General features: G+C 43.6%; 1 protein-coding gene across 1 annotated transcript in view; it reads right to left on the reverse strand.

Moving 5' to 3' along the window:
• The window catches only part of Scgn (secretagogin, EF-hand calcium binding protein), a 36,883-nt gene extending 25,018 nt beyond the window's left edge, over nucleotides 1-11,865 (reverse strand). Inside the window, exons 1-4 of the mRNA XM_051143250.1 lie at nucleotides 11,684-11,865; nucleotides 10,555-10,625; nucleotides 3,077-3,169; nucleotides 913-1,002 (exon numbers count right to left, since the gene is read on the reverse strand). Coding sequence (XP_050999207.1) covers nucleotides 913-1,002; nucleotides 3,077-3,169; nucleotides 10,555-10,625; nucleotides 11,684-11,765 — 336 coding nt within the window. The 5' untranslated portion in view covers nucleotides 11,766-11,865. The remainder of the gene's footprint in view (nucleotides 1-912; nucleotides 1,003-3,076; nucleotides 3,170-10,554; nucleotides 10,626-11,683) is intronic.
• Between the last annotated feature and the right edge of the window lie 2,326 nt (nucleotides 11,866-14,191).

Here is a 14,191-nt window from a genome sequence, read left to right on the forward strand (position 1 = left end):
CTCAACATTGTACTGAGCCTCCTCTGTCATGATTCTGTTGAGATTAACTCTTTAGTGATGCACAGTGTTCAGCAATGGGATTTTTCTCTGATGTTTTGTAGACGAGCCTATGGTGGGTGTCAACACTCTTAAGAAGGCAAGTTATTCAGTCAAAACTCTTAAAAAGTTAACTCTGGTCCTGATTGAATTTTTGTGGTCACTTTCCATGGCATTATCCCACAGCACAGACCTATGAACCTCAGTGGTGATCTGGAGAGTGCTCTCTTCACTCTATGTTTTTATACATTTTTTTACCACCTTTATTGTCTTTTAAAAAGTATAATCATTTTATCTTGGATGACTAGAATATATTGTGGTCTATTCAGATCAGTTCTAAGAGTTTACTGTGTACATGCTTTTACAGTTTAGCAGCAGTTGTGGCCTTGGAGAAGCTCTGAGCTGAGCTGAACTTCCCTGATGTTCTTCACCAAGGTAACAGCCACTCTGCAGAGGCTGAGGAAGTGGGTATCTGTGGGGCAGTGAGGCCACAGGAACCATCCATTCTGTCTTTAGCTTGTACTCGCTACAAGGTCCACTGCCTGGATCAACACTCCAGCAAATTATGCTTTGACTGTGCTGTGCCTTTAGAAGGGTGCCTCTCCCGCCTCTACAGTCCCCCATTGCAGCCTCCTAGCTCTCTCATTCCATTAGTTCAGCCTACCTGCCTGACCCTTGTGTAGGCTTTCTCCTGTCACAGCTAAAGAAGCTTCCAGCACAGAAGCAGTCTAGGCGAGTAATAGGAGAGAAAATTATGCTCTCTTGGAGGTTTATTTGCTTGTCTTTGTCCTTTGAGTATACCTTTCCCTTAGGGAACAGCCAGAGGAATGGATGGCAGTCCCACCCTCTGTCTCCATGGGGACAACAAGCACTCACCTGCATGAACTCTACACTGTTATCCAAGGGAGTTTCCAGGCGAAAAAACAGGAGAAATTTTTCATCCTCAGATAAGAACATACTGGCAAGCTACAGGAAGCAAAAAGAAATAGTCATGGACTCTTACCAGTATCCACTTAACTAAAACATGTAGTACACACATCATAGGAGACAAACTAAGACTCCTCAGGGTGGAGAGCCCAGCTTGCAGCTCTAAGACCTGGACAATCATTCATTAATTATCGGTCCTTTCAAAAAGCATATTCCTATTAGATATGAAACTACGGAAAGCTCAAAATAGAAAATAGCAACAGCAGTAATGGTGATGATGATGAATTTATCATTTAATATGTTCTATATGCCTCTCTAAGCATCTCCACCATAAGGTGATACTTAATCTATTGATATTAGAAAGTAAGAGTTGCTCCAAGGGTCATACCTGCTGACTTAGATACTTATTTTGTTTTATTTTCTTGCTTTTTGAGGCAGTCTTAATCAATCACCAGGAACAGCCTTGCACTTTGATGACAATTCTTCTGCCTCAGCATCTCAAGTGCTGGGATTATGAAAGTTAGCCACCATTCCTGGTTTAATTCAAATAATTTTAAAAAGTGCATGCGCACGCGCGCGCGCACACACACACACACACACACACACACATTTGCTGTATAGTTGTAATTTGTACTATAGCAGGAGGACCCTCATCCATCTCACTATTACTACAACCCTTGATTGAGTCATAGCTATCCTCTACACTAAGTGACTGCTCTGTGCCATCTAGGTCTTCCAAGCATGCACTCTGAGCTTACACTACAACAGCAACAACAAAAGTCACCTAGCCATGAATGTCTGCCAATGTTAAACAATGTTAGTCTCCTATTGTTAAGCCTAAGTGGTGTGTAAAGCGTAGGTGGAAATGCTTTCTGAACAGTAAACCGCTCTCCGAATGGAAGAGAAATAATTGGGTGAGAAGAGGACTGTGGTAGGCAGGCACTGCATGTCAAAGGCAGTAGCTTGCTTTAGCAGTTGCTTAATAAAAGGGGTTAAAGTAAATAATGGTGTTTTCTTGTGGACATTTGTTCCTTCCATTGCTGGGGATCAAACTCAGGGTTCTAGCCTGCTAGGCAGAAGCTACATGCTCAGTCTCTGTTTTGTTGTCTGTTTCTCTGTGTAGGGCTGTTCTGGAACTCACTCTGAAGACCACACTGGCTTCAAGGTAGAGATCTGCCTGCCTCTCCCTCCCTAGTGCTGGGATTAAAGGTGTGCACAACCACACTCAACATTTGTTTTGTTCTTAATGATCTTCAGGGAATGATTTTTTTTTTTTTTTTTTTTTTTTACTCTTCCCTAAGGAGCTGATGCTCCTCAGTAAATGTTTTCTGATTGTCAAGATTCAATTTGCATGAGCTCTCATAAAGAGCAGAACAGGTATAAATGTTGGTTGATCTGTTTAAATGGTAAAAGATCACACAGCTGCACTTGGTGACATACACCGGCAATCCCAGGACTTGAAAGGTGAAAAAATAAAGATCCAGAACTTAAAGTCACCCTTGGCTAAACCGTGAGTGCCAAGCCAGCCTGGGCTAAATGAGATCCAATTTCATAAGTGAGTAGGAGGTGAAAAGACTATTACTAAGCAGTTGACAAGTGGGGTGTGGTAGTGCATGCCTTTAAGCCCAGCACTAGAGGAGACAGAGGCAGGTGGATCTCTATGAATTTGAGGTCAGTCTGGTCTACAAAGTGAGAGTAGGATAGCCAAAGCTACACAGAGAAACCCTGTCTCAAAAAAGTAAAAACAAAAACTGGGGAGGGGGCAGCAAAAAAAACAGATGACAAAGGAAAGATTGTTTAAAAAATATTCTCTAAGCCAACAGTCTTGCAAAAAATTCTGATTTCTCCGTTGAATGTAAGATGTCGCTGTCTTTTCTGTTGCTGTCCCTGTGCTCTTATTGTTTTGATGCAGGATGTCATTCTGGAACCCAAGCTGGCTTGGAACTCACTCAGAAGCCTAGGCTGGTTTTGAAGTTGCAGCAATCCTCTTGCCTCAGCATCTTGAATGATGGGAAGCCACACATGAGTTACCACATCTGGCTTCCATTGTCTTATAAAAGAAATAACTGCTTATGGATATAAAAGGACATGAAGTGTGTAGTCATGGAACTACCTCTTTCATCAGTATGTGACCTTCTTTAGAGGCGTCATGTGTGGTCATTAACTGTTGTTTCACTTTCCTCACATTCTCTTCCATAAGAGTGTCCTGCAACAAACCATGCACAGCTATGTTAAAGCCACCACAACCCCCAACATTTAAAGCATGCAGCTCTAGTGATTTAATGATTTTGTCTTTTCCAGGAGACAGAGCAGTGACAGACATTTCTTGATCAACCAGTCACCTGCCAGTATCCTCACCAAGTAAAACAGATGTAAAGAGGCTTAGAGACCACAGTGGACATTAAAAGAATGTATTGTCATTTACTTGGGTAAAAGAAAAGACTAGGTTAAAATTAATATATGAGAGTTCTCTCCATGAACTCAGAGGTTTTACATTCTTAAAACTAAATAGTCCAGTTTTAAACACCCCTTAGCTTCTCTCTTGGGAAAAAAATAATTGTAAGAGGAAAAAAATTTAAATGGAAAGGAAAATAAATAAGTAAAGTAGATGCTGAGTTACCAAAGCTATCCCAGTTCCCTTCCACATATAGCATTTCCTACATACCTGTTTTTCTTCAATCTTCCTCTCGAAAGGCATCAAAGTTAGTGCAGGAACTATACATATATAATTAGCAGTGAAGGGGGAATTGGTCTGCAAGAGCTGAGAGGTAGAGGTGATCCCAAACATTACCTAATTCTGTGTTCATAAGTGTTGGGACTTATGCTAAATTATTTCTCCTTAACACAACTCTCAGGAGGCTCCAAGTCCATCAGCTATGAATTACCAGGGCAAAAAATAAAAAAAATAAAAAAGGTGTGACTTGGATATCTACCATCATGTTGGTACTATCTTAGGTTGACTCAGCTTCTCGAGGTCTCCCTGGAAACCTCACTCATCTATACATGTTCAGGGCAGATACTTGGTGGCCCTGGAGTAACCTAGACACCACCCTTTCTCATCTGGAATTCTCAAGAATAATTGTGGGCAGCTCTGGGAAATAAAAATCTGGCCTAGGCATTCATTATTCCTATCTCGTCCAGAACAGGATGCCCCAAACACATTAGCTCAACCCAGCTTTGTCCCCCAGTACAAAGACAGGATGTGCTGTTTTCTATTGAACATACCCATGCACTTGCTATACATAAAGCCAGCCCCTGGAACATGACAGCAGGTCAGGCCTGGCCCATGCCCTCCATCACAGCTGCCGGAGGCCATCTTTGTCCGGCTTTTCCTTCCACTGGACTTCTCTTAGAGTAGTGTCCACAATAGTGAGGAGATACCGATGGTAGGAAGGGAAGCTACTTACATAGAGTTCAAAATGAAGAGGATGGGCAGGGAAATACAAATTTGGAGAGTACCAAATAGGAGATCAGGAAGCTGGGCTCTTCCATAAAGAGGATCTTACCAAGTCTTCACAGTAGCTATAGAAGCCAGGAAAATGCCTCTGTACCTTGCAGCCCTTGGCTTTACTCCCAGCCTCCTGACATTTTCTTCTTTGAAGGGGTGTGTGTGTGTGTGTGTGTGTTTTCATCACTGTCTTTTCATCTTAGACACCAATTTCTTCAGCTGGTGCATCTTTCAAAGAGTATAAAACCAGACTGAAGAGTGACACCAATCCCCCTTCTCCTCATCTTGAGATGTGACAAGAGGAATAATCCAATTTATGACCATTGCCTGTTGCTACCCTCAGTCAAGATTTATATCCCTTCCAGATCAGTCTTGGTGACTTGGAAGAGTAAAGTATAAAAGGATCCATATCTGGGGCACCATAGTCTCTGGATTTGGAAGCCCACTGTTCCAATTTGCCTACCAGGGAACAGGAAGAAAGGGTGATTTGACAAGCTGAGCACAGGTAGACCCAGACTGACATGACACTTTTAAAAGTATACTCTTCTGCTTCCCCAAGGTAACATTGTTATCCCTGATAGAACAGAAGGTGCCCAGCAAAGTTATTAAAGCCTAGAATCAGGTGGTTTATAAATGAGAAATTATTCAAACAATCCAGGGATAAGTAGATGACTTGCTTTGGTAATTTTCTTTTCCAAGAAAGGTTCAACAACAACTAGTTGAACAAAATGATTCTGTCTCAAGAGTGTCCAACCTCTTAACATCATGACAAGACACTGTCATCTACAAAGTTCCACAGTGGAGAACCATGTAGTCAACTTCCCAAGAAAAGCAAGCTCATGCTTTAAGTAAGTTTACAACTTTGGTTGGACTTTCTTCATTATTATTTTTGAATTCAGGCAGACCATGGACATCTTTGCTTAGCTCTAAACTATATAAAACCCTGAAGCTTCAAAGTCTAGTACTTTGGTCAATAGAACCAACTTAATGCTAGGGAAGACCCAGCCACCACTGGGAAAAGGTGGTTCCGGGGACTGGACTAATGTCTCACTGATAACAGGAAGAGGGTTTCTTGCTGGTTACCTTTGTTACTTGTTTCTTACTGGTTACCTTTGTTACTTGTTACCTTCAGAAGGAGGAGACTCAAAGATAAAAACTGAATGAAGGGCATGCTGAGAAAGAAACAAGTAAATCAATGTCTTACCAAGTCCCTACCTGCAAGTGGGAATAGTTTCATTTGGAATAAACTTCAGAGATAAGACTCTACCAAAAATGAGAAACTGTGTTAGCAAAAACTAAAAATTGAACAAAATAGCAATTATTTTAATTTTTTTAAGCTGAAGCAGAGCTGCTAGTACTTATAGCAAAACAACCATTAATCAAATGGACTTGTATGCTGTAGCCACACCAAAGCCATCTGCCAGGCTGATGGCTTTGGTCTTATATTTAGAATGATTAAAATAATGATTAAATGATTAAAATAAGAGGACTTGGACAGATTGACTCTGTAAATACATCAGCAAAATGTATTCATTGGAGGATTATAAACGTGGAATAGTGAAGGGCCTTGTCTGAAAACTGAATATGTTCCTAAGTGAACTCACACCAAAGGAAAAATGTGGGAGGGGATGTTAGTGCATTGAGACCAAAGCCTCTGCTGGCAAAACAGGAAGCAGTGCATGGATTATTATGTCACACTGAGCAAATATCATGGGCTCCTGTGACAACTGCCAGCAAGCCACCTTCTCTCCATGGGCGCCTTTTTTTACCCTCAGAACCAGTGGTGTGAGGACATGGCTTAAGACATTCTCCAAAGGCTGTGACTTGGAAAACTTGCTCTCACAAGCTGAAAATTGCCACAGTTTATTTTTGATCTCTTTTGCATGATTAAGAAATACTATCTTGGATTACCTACTGGTGAATGTTAGGCACAGGGGCTTCATAGTAAAGTCTGGGAAAGATAAGCGGTCAAGGAGACACAGCATCATCAGGAGGACATGTGCACAGTGGGCGTTTCAACCACTAGAATGAACTTTCCGCTGATGTTGGCCCAGCGCAGTTCTTCACACTTTGTGGACATTAGTATCCAGAAACGGGGCGTCTCAATGACATGTTGGTCCCAGCTGTAGATCTGGAGTTTAAGATAATATTAGGCTCTGGGTACACATAAAGCTATCTCTTGCTCAAACTGTGAGGCTTCTGTAAAGTGGGCTGTCAGAGACAAAAGAGCGTGTTCCCTTTTCCCTGTGGAAGGTGAAGAGAGTTTCCTTCGTTTCCTGGCCAACCTGGTTCCTTCATGTGTAAAAATGCCAAGTGGGAAGTATCCAGCCTGGCCTCAGTCCCATAGGGCACCTGTTTGTCTGCAATATGCCAGCATAACTGACTTAAGGGATACCCAGAAACTGGATGAATATTACTGAGTCTGTCTGTGAGGTGTTCCCATGGGGAGATTATGATGGGACCTCATGTAGACTAGTGGAGTGTAATAGTCAATCATAGTTGTGACGTCGATGAGCTCTGGAGACAAGCCTTTGACAAGTTTGTGACAGTGTTCCTGGAGAAGGTAACTAAGGAGAGATAGCCCCACCCCATCCCCGAGTGTGGATGGCACCATCCCAAGAGCTGGGGTCTGGGACAAAATGAGAATAAGAAAGTGAGCTGCATCCCAGCATTCATTTCCCTCTGCTTTATGGCCATGGGTACACATCGCGGCCAGCAACACCACACTCCCACCACCATGATGAGCTGTATCCTTGAGCTGAGACTCAAATAAACTCGTCCTCCTTGTAAGTTGTTGTTTTGTATATTTTGTCACAGAATAACAAAGTAAGTAGCACAGAAAGATGAATGGTTGGGATGCAGGAAATGAACACAGAAGGCAAACTGGTCTCCCCTCTCTGCTTTAAAAACTGCCCTGCCTTGACCATCCGAAACCCATGTGTTCTGGTCCCCAGCCTCCACGGAGTGCCTCAGCACCTTTTCCTCGAGTTCTCAGGCATCCAGCCTCTAACTGAGGGCTGTGTCATCAGCTTTGGAACTCCAACAGAACCGTCCTGTCATGTGGCTTCCTGTCTACCCATAAGGCAGTTCCCTCATAATCCACTGTCTCAGACTGATGCAGCCGTCCTATCGGTTCTCGTGTGAGAGCGCTTGCACATGCACCACACAGAAACTGAACTAAACTGGGAAGGTCCCCAGCCCAAAGGTCAGTTAATTTTAAAAGTAGGACCATGCCTGGACAGTGATAATTTCTTCATCTCCGGAACATAGTGTCTGTTGAATGACTCAGTGACTTTTTATGCTGGTCTGGGCATCCCTATAGGAAGTTAGAAACATGGCTGTGTTAGTGGAAAATTAAATGTCAAAGCATGTCAACTTGAAGCCATTATATCAGCAGCCATCTCCTTAGCTTGAGCCGTAACTTCTGTCCTTTTAGATCTCTAACCACTGAGCTTCTGACTACCCATCTCTCGTATTCAATGCCAAAGAACCCAGAGTTCCCTCTGTGGGATTCCCTCCCTTATGTGAGGCCCTGTGAGGTTCTTAGCACCCCGGAGCAGAGCAGAGGTAGAAGGCCAGCACACAGTGCCATCTGCCTGTGGAGACTGATACTCAGCAATGGATTGGCTAGCTTTAGCTACAGTGTAGAGGCCAGGCCTCAGCATGTGAAAAGAACAGGTGTGTGGTGAGCCAAGGAAACCCTGAATGAGTATATAAAGAAAGAGTGGATAAAGTCCTGAGATCCATGTCAAAGACCAATGCCTCAGACCCATGGGACATTGGCAAAGGAATGGCAAAGCCTTCCTCTGGTCTGAGTGCAAATGTTAGTAATGTGTGCAAAGCCTAGCAGCTACAGCTTCCTTGTCCCAGGTGTTGACAGCCTGACACTGCTCACCTACTGACACCTTCCACCGAGACTAGCTAACTCCTCCCCCTGTGCTGTACATAATGAAAACACTAAGAGTCCACGTTGGCGCTGCAGAACTAAAGGTGGGTGCTATCAGAGTACAGACAGCCCACCTGACGCCAGCTTTTCAGTATATATGTCTGTGTTTCTGTCCTTTCTTCATTTGCTTCATTCTTCATTTCATTCAGGTTGCTAGGTTTCCAGATCATCACCATGCAGGAAGGTGACGCTGGAGTAACAGAGAGCAGCCACACAGCTGACAGTGCCATTAGTCTAGCCCCATCAGAGGCTGTAAAGCATGGGCCTCTGCAAGCAGGCTGCGTGCCCAGTGAGACTGGTGAGCAAATAGCTCACTGTTAGAAACCTCAGAATCCTTCTCTCAGAATAAATACCTTATTTGTGTGTGTGTGTGTGTGTGTGTGTGTGTGTGTGTGATCTATTTGAGAAAGAGTCTCATGTAGCCCAAGCTGACCTCTAACATGTTATGTAGCTGAAGATGACCTTGAACTCCAGACCCCACTGCATCTGTTTCCCAAGTGTTAAGGTTGCCATGCCTGACTTACACAGCAGAAGACGTCAAACTCAGGGCTTTAAACATGTTTGGCAAGCACTGTAACAACTGAGCTACCCCAGCCATCAAAATTCTTCCTCTGGAATCTCAGGGATGTTTCTTTTTAGAAGTGATCATCCTGGCTTAGAGTTTGGAAACTTCGAATGATTTTTATGTTCCTCTATTTGCTTTCTTCAAACATCAACTGTGGTTGAGTAAATGCTGTCTGAGTCATGGGATGCTGCAAAACCATAGCCTGAGCATTTAGATTCATGTCCCAGAGGCTGCAGAGTGTGGGCTGCTGGCATGGAAGATTGGGTGACAAAGTGGTGATAGGGGTCTCAGTTGTTGGATTCGTCCTTAGCTAGACACAGGGCTAGTGCAAAGACAATAATGAAGGCTCGAGAGATGCATACACAAAGATCTGCACAGGGGACAGAAGGAACTCTATGCTCCATGCCTCTTGCCTGCCACCCTTTGCCTCACAGACTGCACATAGCATGAGGGAGTGGCAGGACAATAAGAAAAGAGAGACTCTGGGACCAAGGAAAAAGGAGACCAAGAGCAGAAATAGAGTTGAGACAGAAAAGAGAAAAAAAGAGAAACAGCAGGCCCGGAGGATAGGAGAGACAAGAGAGAACTTTGAAAGGCAAAGTAGAAGGTAGAGAATGCCAAGGAGTGCTGAGGAAACGGGTGAGAAACACACAAAGACCACACTAGCGACACAGAGAGGTCAGAGAGCTAGGAGTGCAGTCATAGACATGGAGAGACGTAGAACACAGAAGTGGGCAGGACAGTGAGAGACAGAAAGAGCCACAAAACACAAGAGACAAACAGAGGGAGACCAAGAGGTGTGTTTTGGTTTGGTTTGGTTTGGTTTTTATTTCTCAGCTGGCTGCCCCACCCTTTAACACCTTTCCCTGAACTCATCTAGGGTGGGACTTAAAACCTAAAGTACTTAAAACACAGTGACCCCAGTCCCCTATCTCCTGTGATGACCACCTACCAAAAGGAGTTCTCACCATATTGAACATGAATCCCAGGCCAGCCTGGCCTTTGGTGTCTCTATGTTATTTATTTCCCTCTCCTTTGGTAAAAAAACAACAACAACAACAAAAAAACTTCTAGAGTTAATTCATATCTCTCCAGGTCAGATTTACCATCTGTGTAAACCGTCTTACATCTTACGTCCGACTGTGAGTATACTGGTTTTGTTATGGTTTAGCAGTTCATGAGAAATCCACAACCTGTTTTATTAAAACAGATCATGGGGAAATGATTTTAAGTGGTTTCTTTGCCATGTGTGAACACAGAACCTTAAAACTCATAATATCTTCCCCACTCTTATGTACTTTTGATCTACAGGCTACCCTGCCTCTTGTTGAAACCCATTAGCAGAGGTGTAACCAAGGAAACAGTCAAATTAGAGTTGATTGGGTCCACAAAAGTTAGGTGCTCTAACTGCGTGACAGATGTTTCCATGAAAAGCAGTGGCCAGCACGCCTAATGTGAAGATACCATTTATAAAGCCTGCCCAAATCTCTTTATGTTGCTAGGAGAAGGAGAAATGTTGCATGCAAAGAGAAAACGAGGTCAGATGGGATTACAGGTTCAATTCAACACAAAACCGATGCTTGTGTCTTACTGAGGGACACATACTGAACGCCCTGCACTATGAGCACTCACCTCAATGCCAGATTTAGCCAGCAAATGGTCAAAGAAGGCGTCCAGCTCTGTGTCTCTTATGTAACCTTTCTCTAACGCAAAAAGATAAACATAAATAGTAGTCACAAATACAGATTACATATGACAGTATTTGTTTCAGAGAATATCGTGGGTGTGAGACAGGCTTGAAGTACTGTCGCATAGAGCCCATGCTAACCTCAAACTTGCTATGTAGCCGAGGAAGACAATGAACTCCTGATCTTCCCGCCTCTGCCTCCCAAGTGTTGGAATCACAGGCATAAGTCACCACCATGCCTTCATATTTAGATTTGGGTTTGGTCTCAATTTTTTTTTTTAATTTCCTATGCACTCTTTTAAAGTTCACTTTAAAAGATCTGTATTTTATTTTAACTATGTGCATGTGAGTGGTCTTAGGGGTGGAGGGAGCAAGTCAGAGAAATGCCCTTAGAGATCAGAGAGGATCACCAAAACCCCTAGAGTAGAATTACAGGTGGTTTTGAACCACCCAACATAGGTGTTGGGGCCAAACCAAGTCTTCTGCAACAGTAGTATGAGATGCTAGTGGCTGAGCCATCTCTGTAGCCATCTTGTTGTTGTTGCTGTTACTTCAATAGCTGTCTCTTGACAAGGGCAAATACTGAATACTAGCTTTTGTGTGTAAACATGCCTTTCGGGAATTTTCTTTAATTATTAATGATCCAGGCCAAATGGCAAACAGATCTATTTTATTTTCAAGAACATGTTTTGAAGTAGAGGGGAGTAAATCTGAATGTTGTTTAAATTCCATCCTCTTTTGTAGAGCGAATGGAGGCTGGGAAATATGACAGTCACTAATGAAAAACTGTCACTTTCACAGAAGCACCAGAAAATGCTGAGTCTCAGTCAAAAAGCCCGGAGTATGTACGCGATGATATTGTTAATATGTTAACTGCACGTCACTCACACACCCACGGGTTGGGGAGCAAGAAAGTCCTCAGTCCACACGGAATTTTCAGAAGTTTTCTTGATATGTAAAACCAGCATACGCTGAGTGTACTCTAACAGGCACGCAGTAGTTAACTTTTGCTATAGAGAAATTCTAGTTCCCACCGTGTCTACGCTAGGCGCTCAAGTGATCAAAGGAACTCACCTTCCTTGTCAAAGCGTTGCCAGATCTGCCAGAAGCCCGCGGCATCCAGCCGAGTTTGGGGTTGTCTGTGTGCGTTGTCCATGGTGCTGATGGAGATACCGTAGCCTGGCACTGTTCCCTTGACTCTTCCTTCCTCTCTGGCTAGTTACCAGTGAGCAGGCAGGCTCGAGTGCGTCCAGCTCCTTAGCGTCGCTCCTTGGCGTCGCTGAGCAGTTGGCAGCCAGGATAGTATGCTCTAGGAGGAGGCTGCAGGGGAGCCCGCCCCGTGGATGGCATCCTCCTGCCCCTCCCTTACGCTGGGCAGATCACAGCAGGGCTCCTGCCTGCGGGCTGAAGGGGGAACGAGGGGCGGGGTGTGGAGTGGGGGGTGGGGGAAGATGAATCAGACAGGAACTGTCTCTCATGTCCACGCCTCACTGCCTTTCCGTTTTAGTTGTTTGTCAAACTCAGAAAAACATTCTCCTCAGTTTGACTCACCTTTCAAACTAATGTCTCAAGAGGTTTTCTGGAAAAGGCTGTCCATGTTAAGAGTTTTAAAGAAGTGCTAGTGCTGGCACCCTATGGGTCGGATGAGATGGGCACATACTGTGGTGGGGAGGAAAGAAGAGGGATGAAGGTGCTCAGAAGTGGCCTCTGAGAGCCAAGTGAATAAACAGAGGACACACGCACACTGCCATACCCTAATATACTGCAGAACACTGCGGCTTGACACGTTACCATTAAGAACGGAGCGAGGCATGGGTGGCAATGCTGCACTCAGGAGTTTGAAATAGGACTGTTGGGGTACATAATAAGTTCCAGGGCAGCCTGAGCTACAAAGTGAGATCCGGCCTCAAGAATCATAAAGAAAAGCAAAATGCTAAATCAAAGACAAACCTAGCCACACTGTATCCAAAAAAAAAAAAAAAAAAAGGTCCACCCAACACATGCTATCAACCCCAGAGTCTTCATCTGTTTGCATCTGGCTCCTTAGAGCCACTTTAAGATAAAATGCCAGACACCATTTAAAGGATCACATTAAAACAAACAAACAAACAAACAAAAAGATCAGAACTGTTTGGCTAGTTGATCTCTGAGAGAGTAAAGAGACTACACTGGTGACTTTTGTCTTAAAAACATCTTGTTAGGGGATCAGCAGAAGGAGTTTTGGAGTTAGGCAAAAATTGGTCCAGATGTGGTGACTCACACTTGCAACTCCAGCACTCAAGAAGCAGGGGACCACCAGGAGTTCCAGGCTAGCCTGGGCTGCCATGTGAAGGCCAAAAGAAGAAAGAAAGAACAAAACAAAGAAAGAGGAAGGGGAGAGAATGACACAGTGGGTAAGAGTTGGACCTCTGTGGCCTGCTCACGGTGCTATTAGCATTCAGTTTAGTCTTTACTGTCACACAGATATAAGCCGGTTAAACTACAGCAGTAAAAAGAGCATGGAGTCATCCAGTAGTTCTGGCTCGGGAGCCTGGCCTAACCAGTGGTAGCTCCGGGATGGACCACCATTTGTAGCTCTCACAGCCCCAGTTATCATATTTTAAGATGAAGAGTATGTGGTCTGCCTTGGAGGGCTGCTGAGAGAGTTAGAGATATACGTGGAAATGCCCAGTGAATCATGGCTGCTGCCGCGTTGTGCCTGATGACAGAGTGACTGTGATAAGAAAAGCTTATCAGACTAATGTGACAAGATGTTAAGTGTGATGTTTAACATTTTAAATAAATATGACTTTCTTATAATAATATTTAAAATAGTTCAGAAGAAAGCTTTGAGTTCAAAATACAGCTTTGCAACTTACTAGCTGTACAATGCTGGGCAAGTTATTTAGAAGCATTTTGTTTGTTTCATCAGTTGGTTTTTAGCTTACTGTAAAATGAGACTATAATAGCATTTGCCTTGTGGGGTTATCATCATGGTTAAACACATGATGCTGTAAACTCAGCAGAATATGTAGTAAACAGCACAAATCAATGCTGAAATGATTAATCTTCCATAGAAATGTATTGGTGAAATAAATTTTAGGAGTTTTGAGGATTATTGTTTAGGTAAAGGGAGAAAACATAATTCCACCCATGGAGAAAGTGCTGGATGCACAAATTGGAGATGTGCATAGTAGCAGGAAAAGGGGAACAGTTCGGTATTCACAAAAATCACATGTAGCCCTGGGAAATTATGGGATACAATTCCAAACATTGCTAAGGAACACTACCTTCTGTAAACCCAACCGGCTGACGTCTGCTCTCACTCTCTGCTCCATAATAGAAGAGGGAAAAGCAAGGTAAAGGACAAAAGCAGTAGTGGAGCGCTAACTCAGGGCAGATAGCTGGAGGGGTGCATCTCCATGCTGGGATAAACAAACAAACAAACCTATGGCAAAGAGCACTTCTCAGGAGCCAGGCATGATGACATACTTCTGTAATTCCAGGATTTAGGAGGCTGAGGAAGGATTATAGTTTCCAGACCAGCCAGAGATATACAGTGTACATACATTTGGATCCAATACTGTGAGACAACAGAAGAAC

This window comes from Acomys russatus, chromosome 3 (genome assembly GCF_903995435.1).
Source record: "Acomys russatus chromosome 3, mAcoRus1.1, whole genome shotgun sequence".
Lineage (NCBI taxonomy): Eukaryota > Metazoa > Chordata > Mammalia > Rodentia > Muridae > Acomys > Acomys russatus.